A 14,080-nucleotide genomic window follows, 5' to 3' on the forward strand; every position below is an offset into this window, starting at 1 on the left:
TTTAATGAATTTCTTCCCTGGATTGTTTGGAAGTGAGTGTTAATCTGCTTCCTCCAATACATCTCTGCATTCTACACTAACTATCCCTGGGAATTTATGCCTTTTTTGTTGAATTGCATCAGTTGTATATGATTCTGTCTCTTTCTAGCTGAAGGGAAGGCTGATATTTAATATTAATCTATATTACAGAATTCTGCCACGTTCTGGGAAGGGAAGGCTGATGCTGAATCTCTACAGAGAATTTATGGTATATCTTTCCCCGATACCAGACAGATGAAAGAATGGAAACATATACAGGAAGAGGCTGCCAAAAGAGATCACAGAAAATTGGGAAAGGTACAACTTGATAGAATCGTATCAAATATTTCATGTTTATTTCTTTGTACAATAGGTATGCACTGAATGCTGATTTACATTTACTGGTCTTCCTTTATGGATATGTGTAAAGAGTTGAGCATTCTGATGAGTAAAACATATTGTATTTTATACATTTCCTATATCAAAGTTTGGAAGGACTAGAGAGATTTCAATTTAAATAATATAAGCAAACAAACCAGCAATAAAAAGATTGAAGAAATTGACATTGCATCCTTACTGTAGGCATTAGATGTGCAGGAATTGGAAGAAGTCTCATTTATATTTCTGAAGTATAAGTGCAATAGTATATATTGTAGTATTAATAAGTATTGACAACACTTGAATAGCAAAATCATCAGTAATGTATGCAAAACCAAACATGGGCCATCTTATACATTGAAAGAATATGTGGAGAAGCAATTTTTTTAGGAAAATGATTGATCAGTTTTTCAATGTGTCTAGGACAACATGTCACTCTACCCGGACACGTTATTTTAAGTGTGAGGTGACCTGTCTTTGCTGCTGTTGCTGAATACCAAATTCTTTCAGAGGAACACAATGACTTTCTTTACTGGAGGTTTATACATATGACATGTACCAGACCACAGAGGCAGTATTGCTTTATGGCATGAACTTTTCAAAATTTAAATATATGGGATTTTATTCATAGATATTTTCATAGACATATGATATATGATTAAAATGTAATTATATTTCTGTTTTAGGAACAAGAATTGTTTTTCTTCCATGAATGGAGTCCTGGGAGTTGTTTCTTCTTACCTAAAGGAGCTCATATCTGCAATACATTGATTGACTATATAAAAGTAAGATCATGTATGATTAGTTTAAGATTGTTAATATGCTTTTGTAATGCTGGTTTTCTTAGAGATTTATTGTATTTCATAATCTAAGTTTTATATGTTTCCAAACAGAGCCCATAGATTGTTTGAAGGAAGGATTTTCATCATTTTTCATGTGAACAACTTAATGTCCTTAAATAAAAAGAACAAGCATGTTGGACTACTTGGTTTGCAAAGATGCAGTTAAACTTTTGTACAAAAAGATTTCTTAATGACACCAGACAAAAGCAACAGTAATATTTAAGTGATATGTCTTCTTCATATGCAAGAATGTCATACTAAGGCATATTGAATTAGATAATATGAAGAAAAAAAAAGTCTTTGATAACATTTAAAAAAAGTTTATGTATACAGCCTTCATCATTTTAATAAAAAAAATTTAACTAAATAACATAAATGCCAATAATTTTTCAGAGTGAATACAGAAAAAGAGGATTTACTGAAGTTGTCTCCCCTAATATATACAACAGTAAACTATGGCAACAATCAGGCCACTGGCAACATTATGATGTAAGTCTGAAATACAGTCTTGTATATTTTATTTTAGGTATAATAATAATGCTACACAGTACATAGGAGAAGGGAGAGGCATTATATTTTCTATTTTTGCTTTTGTCTGTCCATCCTGTATTATGTTCAAGTGAAAGTTTACAACAAAATTTTGTTAAGTCATATTAAATAAGCTATAACTTTGTGATTTGAAAATATACTAAGACAAAACCTGTATTTAAGGACAGATAGCCAAGAGGTATTACAGAAAGACTTGATAAAACTACCATAGATGGTTTTAAATTACAATATTTGGAAAAAAATTGGAAAAAATCTCACCATTCCTCTTCTTAAATTATTGTTGCCAAAATTTCCCAGCTAAGAAGATACTAAATAGATATATGAAGATGTGGTAGGAGTGCCAATGGGACAACTCTCCATCCAAGTCACAATTTGTAGAAGTAAACAATTATAGGTCAAAGTACAGCCTTCAACATGGAGCCTTGGCTTACACCTAGCAGTAAGCAATAAAGGGCCCCATAATTACTAGTGTAAAATCAATTAAACGGGACAACCAATTGTCTAATCTCTATAAAAAGGAGAAATGAGAAACATGTAAGTTTTATCATAAAGTAGATAAAACATGCTACAAAATTGTCTTGGATATTAGTTTATTCTGACTTACTCTATTTCAGGATAATATATTTAAATTTGAAGTAGATAAAGAAACGTTTGCATTGAAACCAATGAATTGTCCTGGACATTGGTAGGTTTAAATAGTAATAAGCAGGAATGAATACTTGATTGTTATTGAAACTAAATACCTGTAAATGGAAAATTATGGTTATATTAGAAAAATATCAGAAAATAAAGTAAGAAATCAGCATATAAAGTCATATTTTTTACCTGACAGTCATAAATATATTATAAATTAAGTCTAAAAATTTGAGAAATTTTATACTTTATTAACTTACTTGAATTTGTTTGCTTGTTGGAATATGTTTCACTATTATTTTTCTATGCTTCATACCAAGATGTTCAAGAAGGACACTTGCCAGTTTTATGCTGGTATATTTGTCAGCTGCTTGGTATTGGTTTACACGTAACACCTAATTTTCCTCCATCAATAACATGTACAGACAGTACTATTTATAAAAAGTGAAGTTAAACCACATACAACTTAATAAAAGTAGTCAGATTTATTTCATTGTTATCTTTCATTGACTTTTGCATTGCAAAATTGAAATAATTTAGATTTGTAGATTTTTATACCCCATGCAACAAAGTTTCGGAGTGTAAAATGTTTTTAACCTGTCTGTCTGTCTGTCCGTCAGTCATGTTTCTTGTCATCACAACTCCTCTCATACTAAACAACAGAATTTCATGAAACCTTTTTAGATAAGGCCAAATAAAAATATATGTGTGGTTCCAGGAGTAACCCGACCAACCCTAGTTAAAAAAAACCGACCCTAGAACTTTTTTTTTCATTTCTGAAAAATAAATTTTCAAACGATCAAATTTTGAGGATTGTAAATTAAAATAATTAAATTCATAGATTTCTGTCATCTGAATTTCTATCACAAGTATCTGTTATGGCTTAAATGCAGCAATTCAACAGAATGCAACAAAATTAACTAAAAACATATCATGACTGTTTATTTTACAACCAAACACATGTAAAAATGGCGGACTTCCGGTTGGGGCGTGTATAATACCGGAAATAATTTCGGTAAACACGATTTTTTTCCCGGATTTTGACATTCAAAAAAAAAAAAATTGCCGACCTACCGACCCTATTTTTTAAAAGTATGTAACTGGAACCACACATATATTTTTATTTGGCCTAATAGGGATATACTATGTAGTTGTGCATATCCACAGGAAATTACGATTCAATTTTTTTTTTTTTTAGGAGTTACGCCCCTTTGAACTTATTTGCTTTAATGTACTACTGCAACAGTTTGTCATAGCAACTTCTCTGAAACCACACAACAGAATTTCATAAAACTTTGTAGATAATAAGGACATACTTTGTAGATGTGCATATTGACAGGAAATTATGATTCAATTTTATTTTCTTACACTTTATTTCTCCAATGACAATGTGGGGAGGTGGGGGTATGTGAGCTCGCCCACTAATGTTCTTTAATTGTCGTATATACTTATTTCAACCCATATTTACCTTTACAGCCTGATGTTTGATCACAGACCTAGGTCATGGCGAGAGTTACCTATAAGGATGGCAGATTTTGGTGTATTACACAGAAATGAGTTATCTGGAGCATTAAGTGGTCTGACCCGAGTCAGACGTTTCCAACAAGATGATGCTCATATATTTTGTAGAGAAGATCAGGTGAGCAGTTATTTAATTTTTTTGGTGTAAAAAAAAAAAAGGAAATAAAATGTGTGAAATAAGTGTTAAATTGGAGCAGGGGAAAAAAGCCAGCCCACTTGTATAAGAGAAGGATTAAATGTTATATATCAGGGGCTGTTGTCCTGAAGGAAGCAGGGGGGTCACAAGTTATTTATCTTTGTTGTGCCCTACTAAGGGACATTCTGTTTTTCTTTCGGTTCATTAGTCCGTCTGTCCCACTACAGGTTAAAGTTTTTGGTCGGTTGATTTTTTTGATGTTTAAGTATATAATCAATGTGAAAATTAGTACACATGTTCTGTATAATATGATATTTAAATTTCAATACCAAATTAGAGTGTTGACCCCAATTTCACAGTCCACTAAATAGTGTGGAAGGGCCATCCGTGTACTAAGAACAGATTCTTGTTCATTGTATCATAAACAGTATGTTGAATAAAAAAAAACTGCAGGTAATTTTGTAAGAAAGGTAATTTGTCAGTTTGTTTTGAGGAAAATGTTAATTTCTATTGAATGCTGAAGTGACAATATTTGTTCTGTTTTATTTGTAGATAAAAGAAGAAATGGCTGGCTGTTTAGACTTTATGAAGACTGTATATGATACTTTTGGCTTTTCTTTTGAGTTACAATTATCTACCAGACCAGAGAAATACTTAGGGGAAATAGAAGTCTGGAATGATGCTGAAAAGGTAGGCAAAACCATTCATGGTGAATAGAAATGTGGGGTTACAGAAAAACAACTACAAAAATATTCTAAAGAATGATGTATATAATAATGCGTGTATTTGTAACTACTATAGTTACCAACACATTAAAACTGATGCATGTCATATACAGACATCAAGTAATGAACAATGACAGTTGGTTTACAATAAAACTTTATGACATAAGAGATCATTTCAACTTTTGTGAATCAACATTCCGGCAACACCATTTTATGTAAGCTTTGGAACCAATGATAAATTTGGACATCCCTTCAAAAGATTTATTTACTGAAATACCATAATACATTCTCCAAACGTAAAGTCACTGAAATACAAATACAATTGGGTGACTGATACCTTACAACAAGGATTTTTGTTGGAAAATGACGCAGTCATTGTTCCATAACTGCCGACCTGATTTCTCTGCCTACCGCGCTTGGTTTCGTATTTACTAATTTCAATACAAACTGGAATGTGCTTGTGTTCCTTATCATTATGCATGAGCATTGTGTAGTAATCAGCCAGGAACCAGTTTACAAACTAACTGGTTTCTGTTTGTATTCCACTACAGTCGAACAAAGTGTTGTAGTTTGACAGGAACCAGTCCAGAATTTTGTAAACTACAAAACGTAATCGGTTATTATCATTCCGTTTTGGTGTTTCATACCGACTTATATGGTTTGAATAAGCTTAAGACCCTTCAAACATTAATGTGATAGGTATATTAAAGACTGTTTTACAAAAGGATGAAACTGTTTTGCTTTAAAAGTCGTACTATAGTGATATATGTTATGTACGGATTTCCACTCTCACCGGTTAATTTCTTCTTTTACACGTGCTTTTGAAACTTCCTGTTTAAACAGAATACAGAATTAAAACATCGCAAGTTTTAAAATTGTTTTTTGAGTGAATTAAACTTATTTTAACAATCACGAAGCGTTCGGGAATCATTTCAAGCAGTTTCTTCTTCTCTTTGATGATGGAAAATAGGTTTTCTCAAGAAAATACCGCAAACGATCGCAGAGGAATTGAAACGTACAAGTCAAGTCGGCACCTGGTTAAATTGGCATCTAGTCAAATCGGCACCTATTTGACGTCAATTCGGCTTCCAATAATATTTATTATAATATTTTCTATTCAATTAATTAATAACTGTTACCAAGTACATAGTGAATATTAGGTAAACAACGAAACCAAAGTGAATATGTTGTTGTGTATAAAAGTAAACAACGAAGCTATTGTTTTAACCATTAGACAATTATTAAAATTAAATGGAAAACTATGAGTCCCTTTCAATAAATCAAACTTTCATGCCAAATAATTAGCAAATTTAAGGTTTTTTTTTTTTCAGTAATGTTTAAACAGCATTAAACAAACAATCCTGTAAAAGACTCAACTGGTTAAATAATGCATAAAAATATCCAATATCTCATGTATTAGTCCAAATAATAATGACGTCTGACAAGGCTATTTTATTTTTTTCTGGGACGCCTTCCTAAGACGTTCGTAGGAAGGCTTCCTAAGAAGGCGTCCCAGAAAAAAATTAACATAGCCTTGTGGTCATAGGAAGGTGTCCCAGAATAAAATTTAAAAAGCCTTGCCAGACGTAATAATTATTTTGACTACTCATATATATCATTAAAAATACACCAAAAAATTCATGTAGTTGAGAAAAATAAATACATACAAAATGTACATGAATTCGAACATCCAAAAAAGTGAAAGTTAGTATTAACTCTTTTTGCTTTAAAAATTTACAACTGCATTTAAGTATTGAATGCTTTTTTTTTGTAAATTCATTGAGGTGTAAAAGCGTTGACCGAAGTACTTTTTGTATGAAGCGCATAAGCGCTTCATTCTAAAAATGTGCAAACGGTCAATGCTTTTGCAACCCTATGAGGTTACAAAAAGAAACATTCAATACTTATAATTACTTTTTTTAGCTAGGATCATGAAAACACGAATTTTATAACTTTTTTATTCAATTCATCTGTGCACTTTATTGTGGGACCACGTGTTATCATGAATGAAAAGTTTTATTGAGTGATGCAATTGCTTGAGGAATAACATGTGATGTGCAGTTAGCCAATCAGAATAAAGTATTATAATGAAACATATATCAAATGTAATTATAACAAAATACATTACGTTGTAAGAGTTATCTCCCCAAACACTGTTTTTCTTGTGGCCACCTCTCCTTCGTAACCGTAAAAGATTTTATTTTACCAAATTGCTCGTTACATATTAAGGATAAGAATATTCGTTTGAACCATAGCTCTATGGGGACTCCATATGAGAGTTATTCCCCCTTTTTCATTTGATTCAAGCGATATGCATTTTCAACTGGTAAACCATAACTGATAGAGACCTAGGGTCTTCATGAGGTCATTGGTACTTAAAATGAAAATGAGGTCAATGTCAAAGGTCAAGGTCATATTATAAATTTTGATTTTGGCTTATTTTCACTTCTTTTCAAATACCGTATGACATTTTGACAAATAATTTTACATGTCCTTACTTGTATATTTTGGTTGAAAGGCTGCGCATACAATAAAAGGGAGTTTTTGTCCATCTTACATTTAAAATTACGCGTCAAGTGGTAGTACTCATTAACCAAACATATTAAAGACCTAGGATATTTTGATTCAAGGTCCATGGTTTGTGACCTTCAAATTGAGGTCAAGGTCATAGGTTAATAGGACGTCATAAAGCCATAAGAAACTAACATTTTAAACTGATTTTTCATATTTCAATATAAAAATAGATCTTTTCTAGTGGAAAGACTTCAATTGTTCTCTGAACAATTTGTTTTTAATTTACTTCATATTTTGTGGGAGAAGGGGGTTCAGACTATGTGGTATCAGGTCTGTTTGCGCCCAATACACTTTCGCACCTCGCACGTTCACACCCAAGGTCCGTTCGCACTCTACTCATTCGCGCCCAATTTTAATTCAAATTCAAGTTGAATAATTGGAAAATCATGATTGTTGTTTTAAATTGCTTTGGTGTAAATACTGAATGTATTTATAGCTTGGTATGAGTAAAACATTGAAGATTTTAAAGGAAAACACAAAAGATAATTGTTTTTAAGCCCTTTGATCTGAAACAATAAAATATAGGAACCAAAATATAGCAATCCACTATTATAACCAAAACATGATAAAATTAAACACACAGAAAAAAAATTAGTCAGAATCTCACTTCATTATGAAAGAGGTCAATGAAACAAAGTATAGCAATACACTGACCAAAACATGATTAAGAGTTATTCAACGCTAAATAAAACGTTGACAAAATACCACTTTATTTAGAAAGGATTATTATTATCTTTAACAATACGCTATCCAAAACATGATTAAGATTTATTCAACACAAAAAAAAAATGCTGTCTCACTTTATTTTGAGACAATGACAACAATTATACTTATAAGAAAACACTTGCTTACAGAGTTATTAAACACAAAACCAATTAAGATTAGTTACGAACATGTAGGGTGTGAAAGTGAAAGGGGGCGAACATGAGTTGGCGCAAACGTGAATGGGCGCGAACGGACCCGGATTCAGCCTATGTACCAGTGAGAAATATAGAAGCCTTTCTACGGTATTTATTTGTACAATTCAGGTAGTCTTGACCTATTCATTTGTCTTAAAAAAAAACCCAGCCAGTTGGCACCTTCACTTCACACACACACATATACGAATATCAATTATATGCTTACGAGACATGTTGCATTGTTAAATAAATTACGGTATGTGAAAATCAAGACTTGCATAAAAACTATCCCAATATTAGAGACAGTGGCGTCATTTTTCTTCAGAGCTTTGAGCTCTTTGATTGTTGATATTTTTATGTTCAACTACAAATTAATCACTCTAGGAAAATTGCAAAGCATGTTTAATGCTTGATCTGAATTTTAATTGTTGAACAGGCATTGACAGAATGTCTAGATGCATCTGGTTTGAAATGGACCCTGAATCCAGGAGATGGTGCTTTCTATGGCCCTAAGGTAAGTGTATATTTGTAATTAAGATTCTTTGATCTGAAGGTGTTGATTTCTTTTTCATAGGAATGTTTCATTTAAACATAAAGTTTTGAAGGTCTGTCTGACCATTAATCTGTTATTAATTTTGTGTTTTAATGATTTAATCTTTGCAGGAAGTGTCTGAAGTTTGTAGATAAACATGAATAGATTTAAAGGTGATGTGTGGTATAGGGAAATGAGACAGCAACCAAAAAATAACAAAAATAAACCAGTGTATACACAGTATTTCAATCGTCTAATTTTCCTGATTCTTTTAAATTTGTGAATAAATTAAATGTCTTCCATCATTGGCAAATTCTCCAATTTATATCATCACACACATCTTGATAACTTAAACAAATTGTTGATTTTAAATTACAGATAGATGTACACATTATGGATGCCTTGAAAAGATCTCATCAGTGTGCTACAATACAGTTAGATTTCCAGTTACCAATCAGATTTAATCTTAACTACAATAGGTAAGATCACATCTCTGTGCTACAATACAGTTAATTTTCCAGTTACCAATCAGATTTAATCTTAACTACAATAGGTAAGATCACATCAGTGTGCTACAAGACAGTAAATTTTCCAGTTACTCATCAGATTTAATCTTAACTACAATAGGTAACTTCGATTAGGTCTCATCAGTGTGCTACAATACAGTTAGATTTCCAGTTACCCATCAGATTTAATCTTAACTAAAACACATAAGGTCACATCAATATGCTATAACAGGTTATATTTTACTTAACTTATTCAGGAGATACATTTATAAGACAGCAATTCAACAACAAAAGGCAGGAAACAAGTGAAATTTTTATGCATTTACAAATTTAACAGGAAACCTGAGTCACAATATAAGAGATGGGTTAATAAATCAAAAGACAGGCTAAGAATAAACTCCCAACTTTTTTCTTGATAACTCTATTTATATTGTATCATTTATAGTGGTGAAGCTGATGAGAAAAAGAGACCTGTGATGATTCATCGAGCTATTTTGGGCTCTGTAGAGAGAATGGTGGCTGTTCTGACAGAAAATTATGGTGGTAAATGGCCGTTCTGGTTATCCCCTCGACAGTGTGTCATTATTCCTGTAGCACCTGTCTATGATGCTTATGCAGAAGAGGTAAGTCATGTCAAAAGTACTATGCTTGTCACTTAAACAATATGTCATTGTATAGCACCTGATTGTTGCTTCAACGCAGAAAAGGTTAAAACTAGTTGTGGAGTTTGAGCAGTCCTATTATAAACCTTTGTGGTTTAAGATAATATATAATACAAAAGTAAAGAATTTATTTGACTTTCAGGAAAACATGTGGCTCAAGTTTTTACGGATATATCATATAGGTATGGTTTTGCAAGCTCTCCATGCCAAACTTTCTTCTTAATTTGTTAAATGCCTGAATTCTTCAAACTATCCAAAACTGTTTCAAGGCAGCATGTAATGATATTTTTTAAGTATAATATTTACATAGATTAACAAGAAAAATGATATATCTTTAGAAATTAGGTGTGATGTGATTACAAATGGGACAACTTTGTACCAAAGACAAACATGTGAAAAAGAGATTGCCAATATTTGTCCAAAACTATATTATATATGTATTGTATTTTTAGGTAAAGAAGCAGATCCATGATGCTGGATTTCTCTGTGATACTGATGTGGACCATAGCACTACACTTAATAAGAAAATAAGGAATTCCCAATTAGCACAGTATAACTTTATATTGGGTATGTATACCACATCTCTATACTTATTGCAAACCCAATTGTATCTATTTAGCAGATAAACTTTTTGCTCAGGTAGATTAATCAATGAGTGATCGATTTCTCTTAGAAGAAATTTAAAGGTCCCATTGTATAAACTACACAGAGAACAATACCTGTTGTATTTGTTCAATGGGACAATAGAACTGCCAAAAGTTTAAATGGACAGGTAACTATCAGGTGAATCTATGGAAAGGTATAATTGGGTTCGCAATAATAAACAAAAATAAGGAATTCCCAATTAGCACAGTATAAATTTATATTGGGTATGTATACCACATCTCTATACTTAATAAGAAAATAAGGAATTCCCAATTAGCACAGTATAACTTTATATTGGGTTTGTCTGTAATTTTATTACATTATTTGTTTCGATTTTATTGTAATATTGTTCTTTAAAGACAATTTATGATACATAGAAGATAAATACATGTCTTGCATACTCCATATAAGATACAACGAAACTTATTGTCAGTAATTATTTACATGGATATCAGAGAATAATGCTAAATATATTTAAATATTTATTTTCTTATTCACTGCAATTCCAAACAGAATTGAATATCACTTTGCATCCATGAAAGACCTTAAATATTCTACTGTTGGAGAGTTTTCATTCTAAAATTCATGGTAAATACATCTGCAAATAAATGTGAAATAAGTTTTCACTGTAAGAGGTTTAGTACTGTTTTATTATTGGAGTTGGTAGAATTATTCCTCCTAGAATAACATTTTAATGCCATGAATTCATGAGTTGTTAGAAATAGAATCATATATTTAAGTTATTGACACCAACACATAGTAAATTATTTAAAAATAAATTGCCTTTTAATTGTGTTTCAGTTGTTGGAGAGAAGGAAGTTGGTAACAAGACTGCTAATGTCCGTACCAGAGACAACAAAGTACATGACGAACACAGCATAGAGAAAATTATTGAACGATTTACAGAATTCAAAAACTCTAAATGTTTAGACTCTGAAAACTTTTAAACAATTGACATTTTAGATAATTTATTGCTGGCTTTTAGTTGTCTGCATGTCTGACACTTGTGCTATATTTAGTCCCTATCATCAAACATAGATCTTCTAGCATAAAAGACTTGAGGTATTTTATAGAAATGTCACTTCTGGATACCATGGTCAAATCATGTGTTTGTTCTGTTAAATTGTCATTATGCAAATTGTATGTTCTTTTCTAAAGCATTGCACAGAAATAAAATAATACATTCAAACAGAATAATAATTATGTCCTGAAGAATCTGCTGCATATATATTGTAACAACAAACAGAATGAAATATTTTTGTGTTTTTTTCATCAAAGACTGTTTGAAGTTCTAAAATTATTACATCAGTTATTCATTAGAAAAATAAAGTCAATTTTATGATTATAACACTTTTCTAACTTGAATTTATGTTCTTTACAACACATTCAGTTTATTTTAAATTCTACAAAGATGTTGACATTTCATTTAATGACAATGCGCAGAAAAAGAAAATAATTGTAAAGAATAAAGACTGCCAACTTTCATTTGTAAACAAGGAGAAAATAAATGAAACAAACAGTCTGTAATGCTACTTAAAAGTACATTTGTTAATTGTCTTTTTAATGATTTGTTCATCTGTACTTTTAAAGTGCAGCTTATAATGAGTTTAATTGTAATCTGATTTTATGAATGGTGTATGATTTGTATACAAGGTTGGTTATGGAGGAAAATAAATCATGGCTACATGAAATTATGATTTACCCTAAATCTTTGGAAATCACTGAAACCTTGTTTGCTGGTATGGTGAAATTTTCGAAATTTCAAATGAACATTAGACTCTTCATCTTATTTTCTCAATACTACTTTAAAAAATTGACTGAATATGATCACCAGCTCAAAAGTTATAAGTTGTGATTTTGGAATCTGTAAGACACACTACCTTGATTTACTAGTGAGGGAACACCTAACTTAATGAGGGTATACATAGCATACTAGGATATACTTAGCACGGGGTATACATAGCATACTAGGATATACTTAGCACAGTAGGGGTATACATAGTACAACACTTACATTATTTTTGTGTTTATTAAAAAGATAAAAAATCATCTGTTAACTAAAATGAAATAAATAAAAAATAATAGTTATTGTTTGGAGTATAATATAATATGGTTATTTAGAAAATGAATGAGAAGTAGAAATTTATCAATAGAAGGGAAAATATGGCATATGGGTATATCAATATAATTAATTCATGTTACCTCGGAATTGCACCTTTAAGTAAAAGTACAAATTCTGTCACTTGGTGAAAAAAATTAAGTGATGATTGATATGTTTGTATTTTATGTCTGTTGTATGTTAAATTATGACATGAAATAAAATTCTTGAATTTCTTTTTAATAATTGAGTTTTGCCTTGCCTGATATGTTGGTTTTCCTGAGCTTTCAACAGTTATTAGTCCACTCTGTTTCCTTAATAGGATTGTTGTAAGTTGCATATATCTCTTTTGGTGTTCATTTGGCCTCTGCACCTTCCTTGCTCAATCACTTTTAAGTGGCATGAAGTTTTGAACCTGTTATTTTGATATTTTATGTTGAGTGATTTAAGAGGTTTTCAATTCTAATTAATGTTAACCTATCTATACTATTAAACGAGAAGACCTCATTTTGTGTGTCGCTTCTCTTCCTTCTTCAATAAATCAATCATCATGCCTCTGTGTCCTATAGGTAACATGCATAGTTGTATTTGTCATCCATTCTTACGATTATTAAGATTGAGTTATTTTGGGAGAAAAACGACAAAAAAGGAGTCCGAATATGATTCCGTCATCAGACTGACTTTTAGTCATAGATAAGACTTCCGGTTTGAAATATGCACAAATACAACTAATCATATGATAGATAACAAAAATGAAAAATAAATAAGCCAATCAGAGCGTTCTCCATATCATGGTGTTTAGATCACAAGGCCCACAAATATTATACCTCCTTAGAGAGGACAATTATTTTTCGCGTTTATCTACATGTAAACTACGATTATACTACTTTAATCTATAGAGACTCTGTATTCTGTCTACTGTTTTCTTTGAAATGTTTACTATTTAAGGGGTCATACCAGTTGTATATATATTAAAATAAGTAAAACATGTGACACAAGTACAACCAATCGTATGATAGATAACAAAAATGAAAAATAAATAAGCCATTCAGAGTGTTCTGCATATCATGGTGTTTAGATCACAAGAATCACAACTATTGTACCTCCTTAGAGAGGACAATTATTTTTCGCGTTTATCTACATGTAAACTACGATTATACTACTTTAATATATAGGGACTCTCTGTATTCTGTCAGGGACTTTCTATGTTAGTATAGAAAGTCCCTGATTCTGTCTACTGTTTTCTTTGAAATGTTTACTATTTAAGGGGTCATACCACTTGCATAAATAAGTAAAACATGCTCAACTTCATCTAAAACTACCTCGACCAAAAACTTCAACCTGAAGCGGGACAGACGGACG

The 14,080-nt window shown here is 31.3% G+C and overlaps 1 protein-coding gene across 4 annotated transcripts in view; it reads left to right on the top strand.

Moving 5' to 3' along the window:
• LOC139519267 (threonine--tRNA ligase 1, cytoplasmic-like) overlaps positions 1-12,958 on the top strand; it is a 31,626-nt gene extending 18,668 nt beyond the window's left edge. For 2 of the 4 annotated variants that reach the window (XR_011663548.1, XR_011663549.1), the window contains exons 9-20: positions 190-336; positions 1,083-1,181; positions 1,632-1,727; positions 2,402-2,472; positions 3,897-4,059; positions 4,630-4,767; positions 8,712-8,789; positions 9,186-9,286; positions 9,759-9,936; positions 10,428-10,542; positions 11,422-12,547; positions 12,592-12,958. Coding sequence is in view for 2 of the 4 variants with exons in the window: in XM_071311231.1 (XP_071167332.1) it covers positions 190-336; positions 1,083-1,181; positions 1,632-1,727; positions 2,402-2,472; positions 3,897-4,059; positions 4,630-4,767; positions 8,712-8,789; positions 9,186-9,286; positions 9,759-9,936; positions 10,428-10,542; positions 11,422-11,567 (1,332 nt within the window). In the remaining 2 variants the exon portion in view is untranslated. Of the gene's footprint in view, positions 1-189; positions 337-1,082; positions 1,182-1,631; positions 1,728-2,401; positions 2,473-3,896; positions 4,060-4,629; positions 4,768-8,711; positions 8,790-9,185; positions 9,287-9,758; positions 9,937-10,427; positions 10,543-11,421 lie in introns of all 4 variants that reach the window. The other 2 variants (XM_071311231.1, XM_071311230.1) reach the window with 1 other exon arrangement.
• The last annotated feature ends 1,122 nt before the right edge of the window (positions 12,959-14,080 follow it).

The sequence above is a fragment of the Mytilus edulis genome, chromosome 4, assembly GCF_963676685.1.
Source record: "Mytilus edulis chromosome 4, xbMytEdul2.2, whole genome shotgun sequence".
NCBI classification, from domain to species: domain Eukaryota; kingdom Metazoa; phylum Mollusca; class Bivalvia; order Mytilida; family Mytilidae; genus Mytilus; species Mytilus edulis.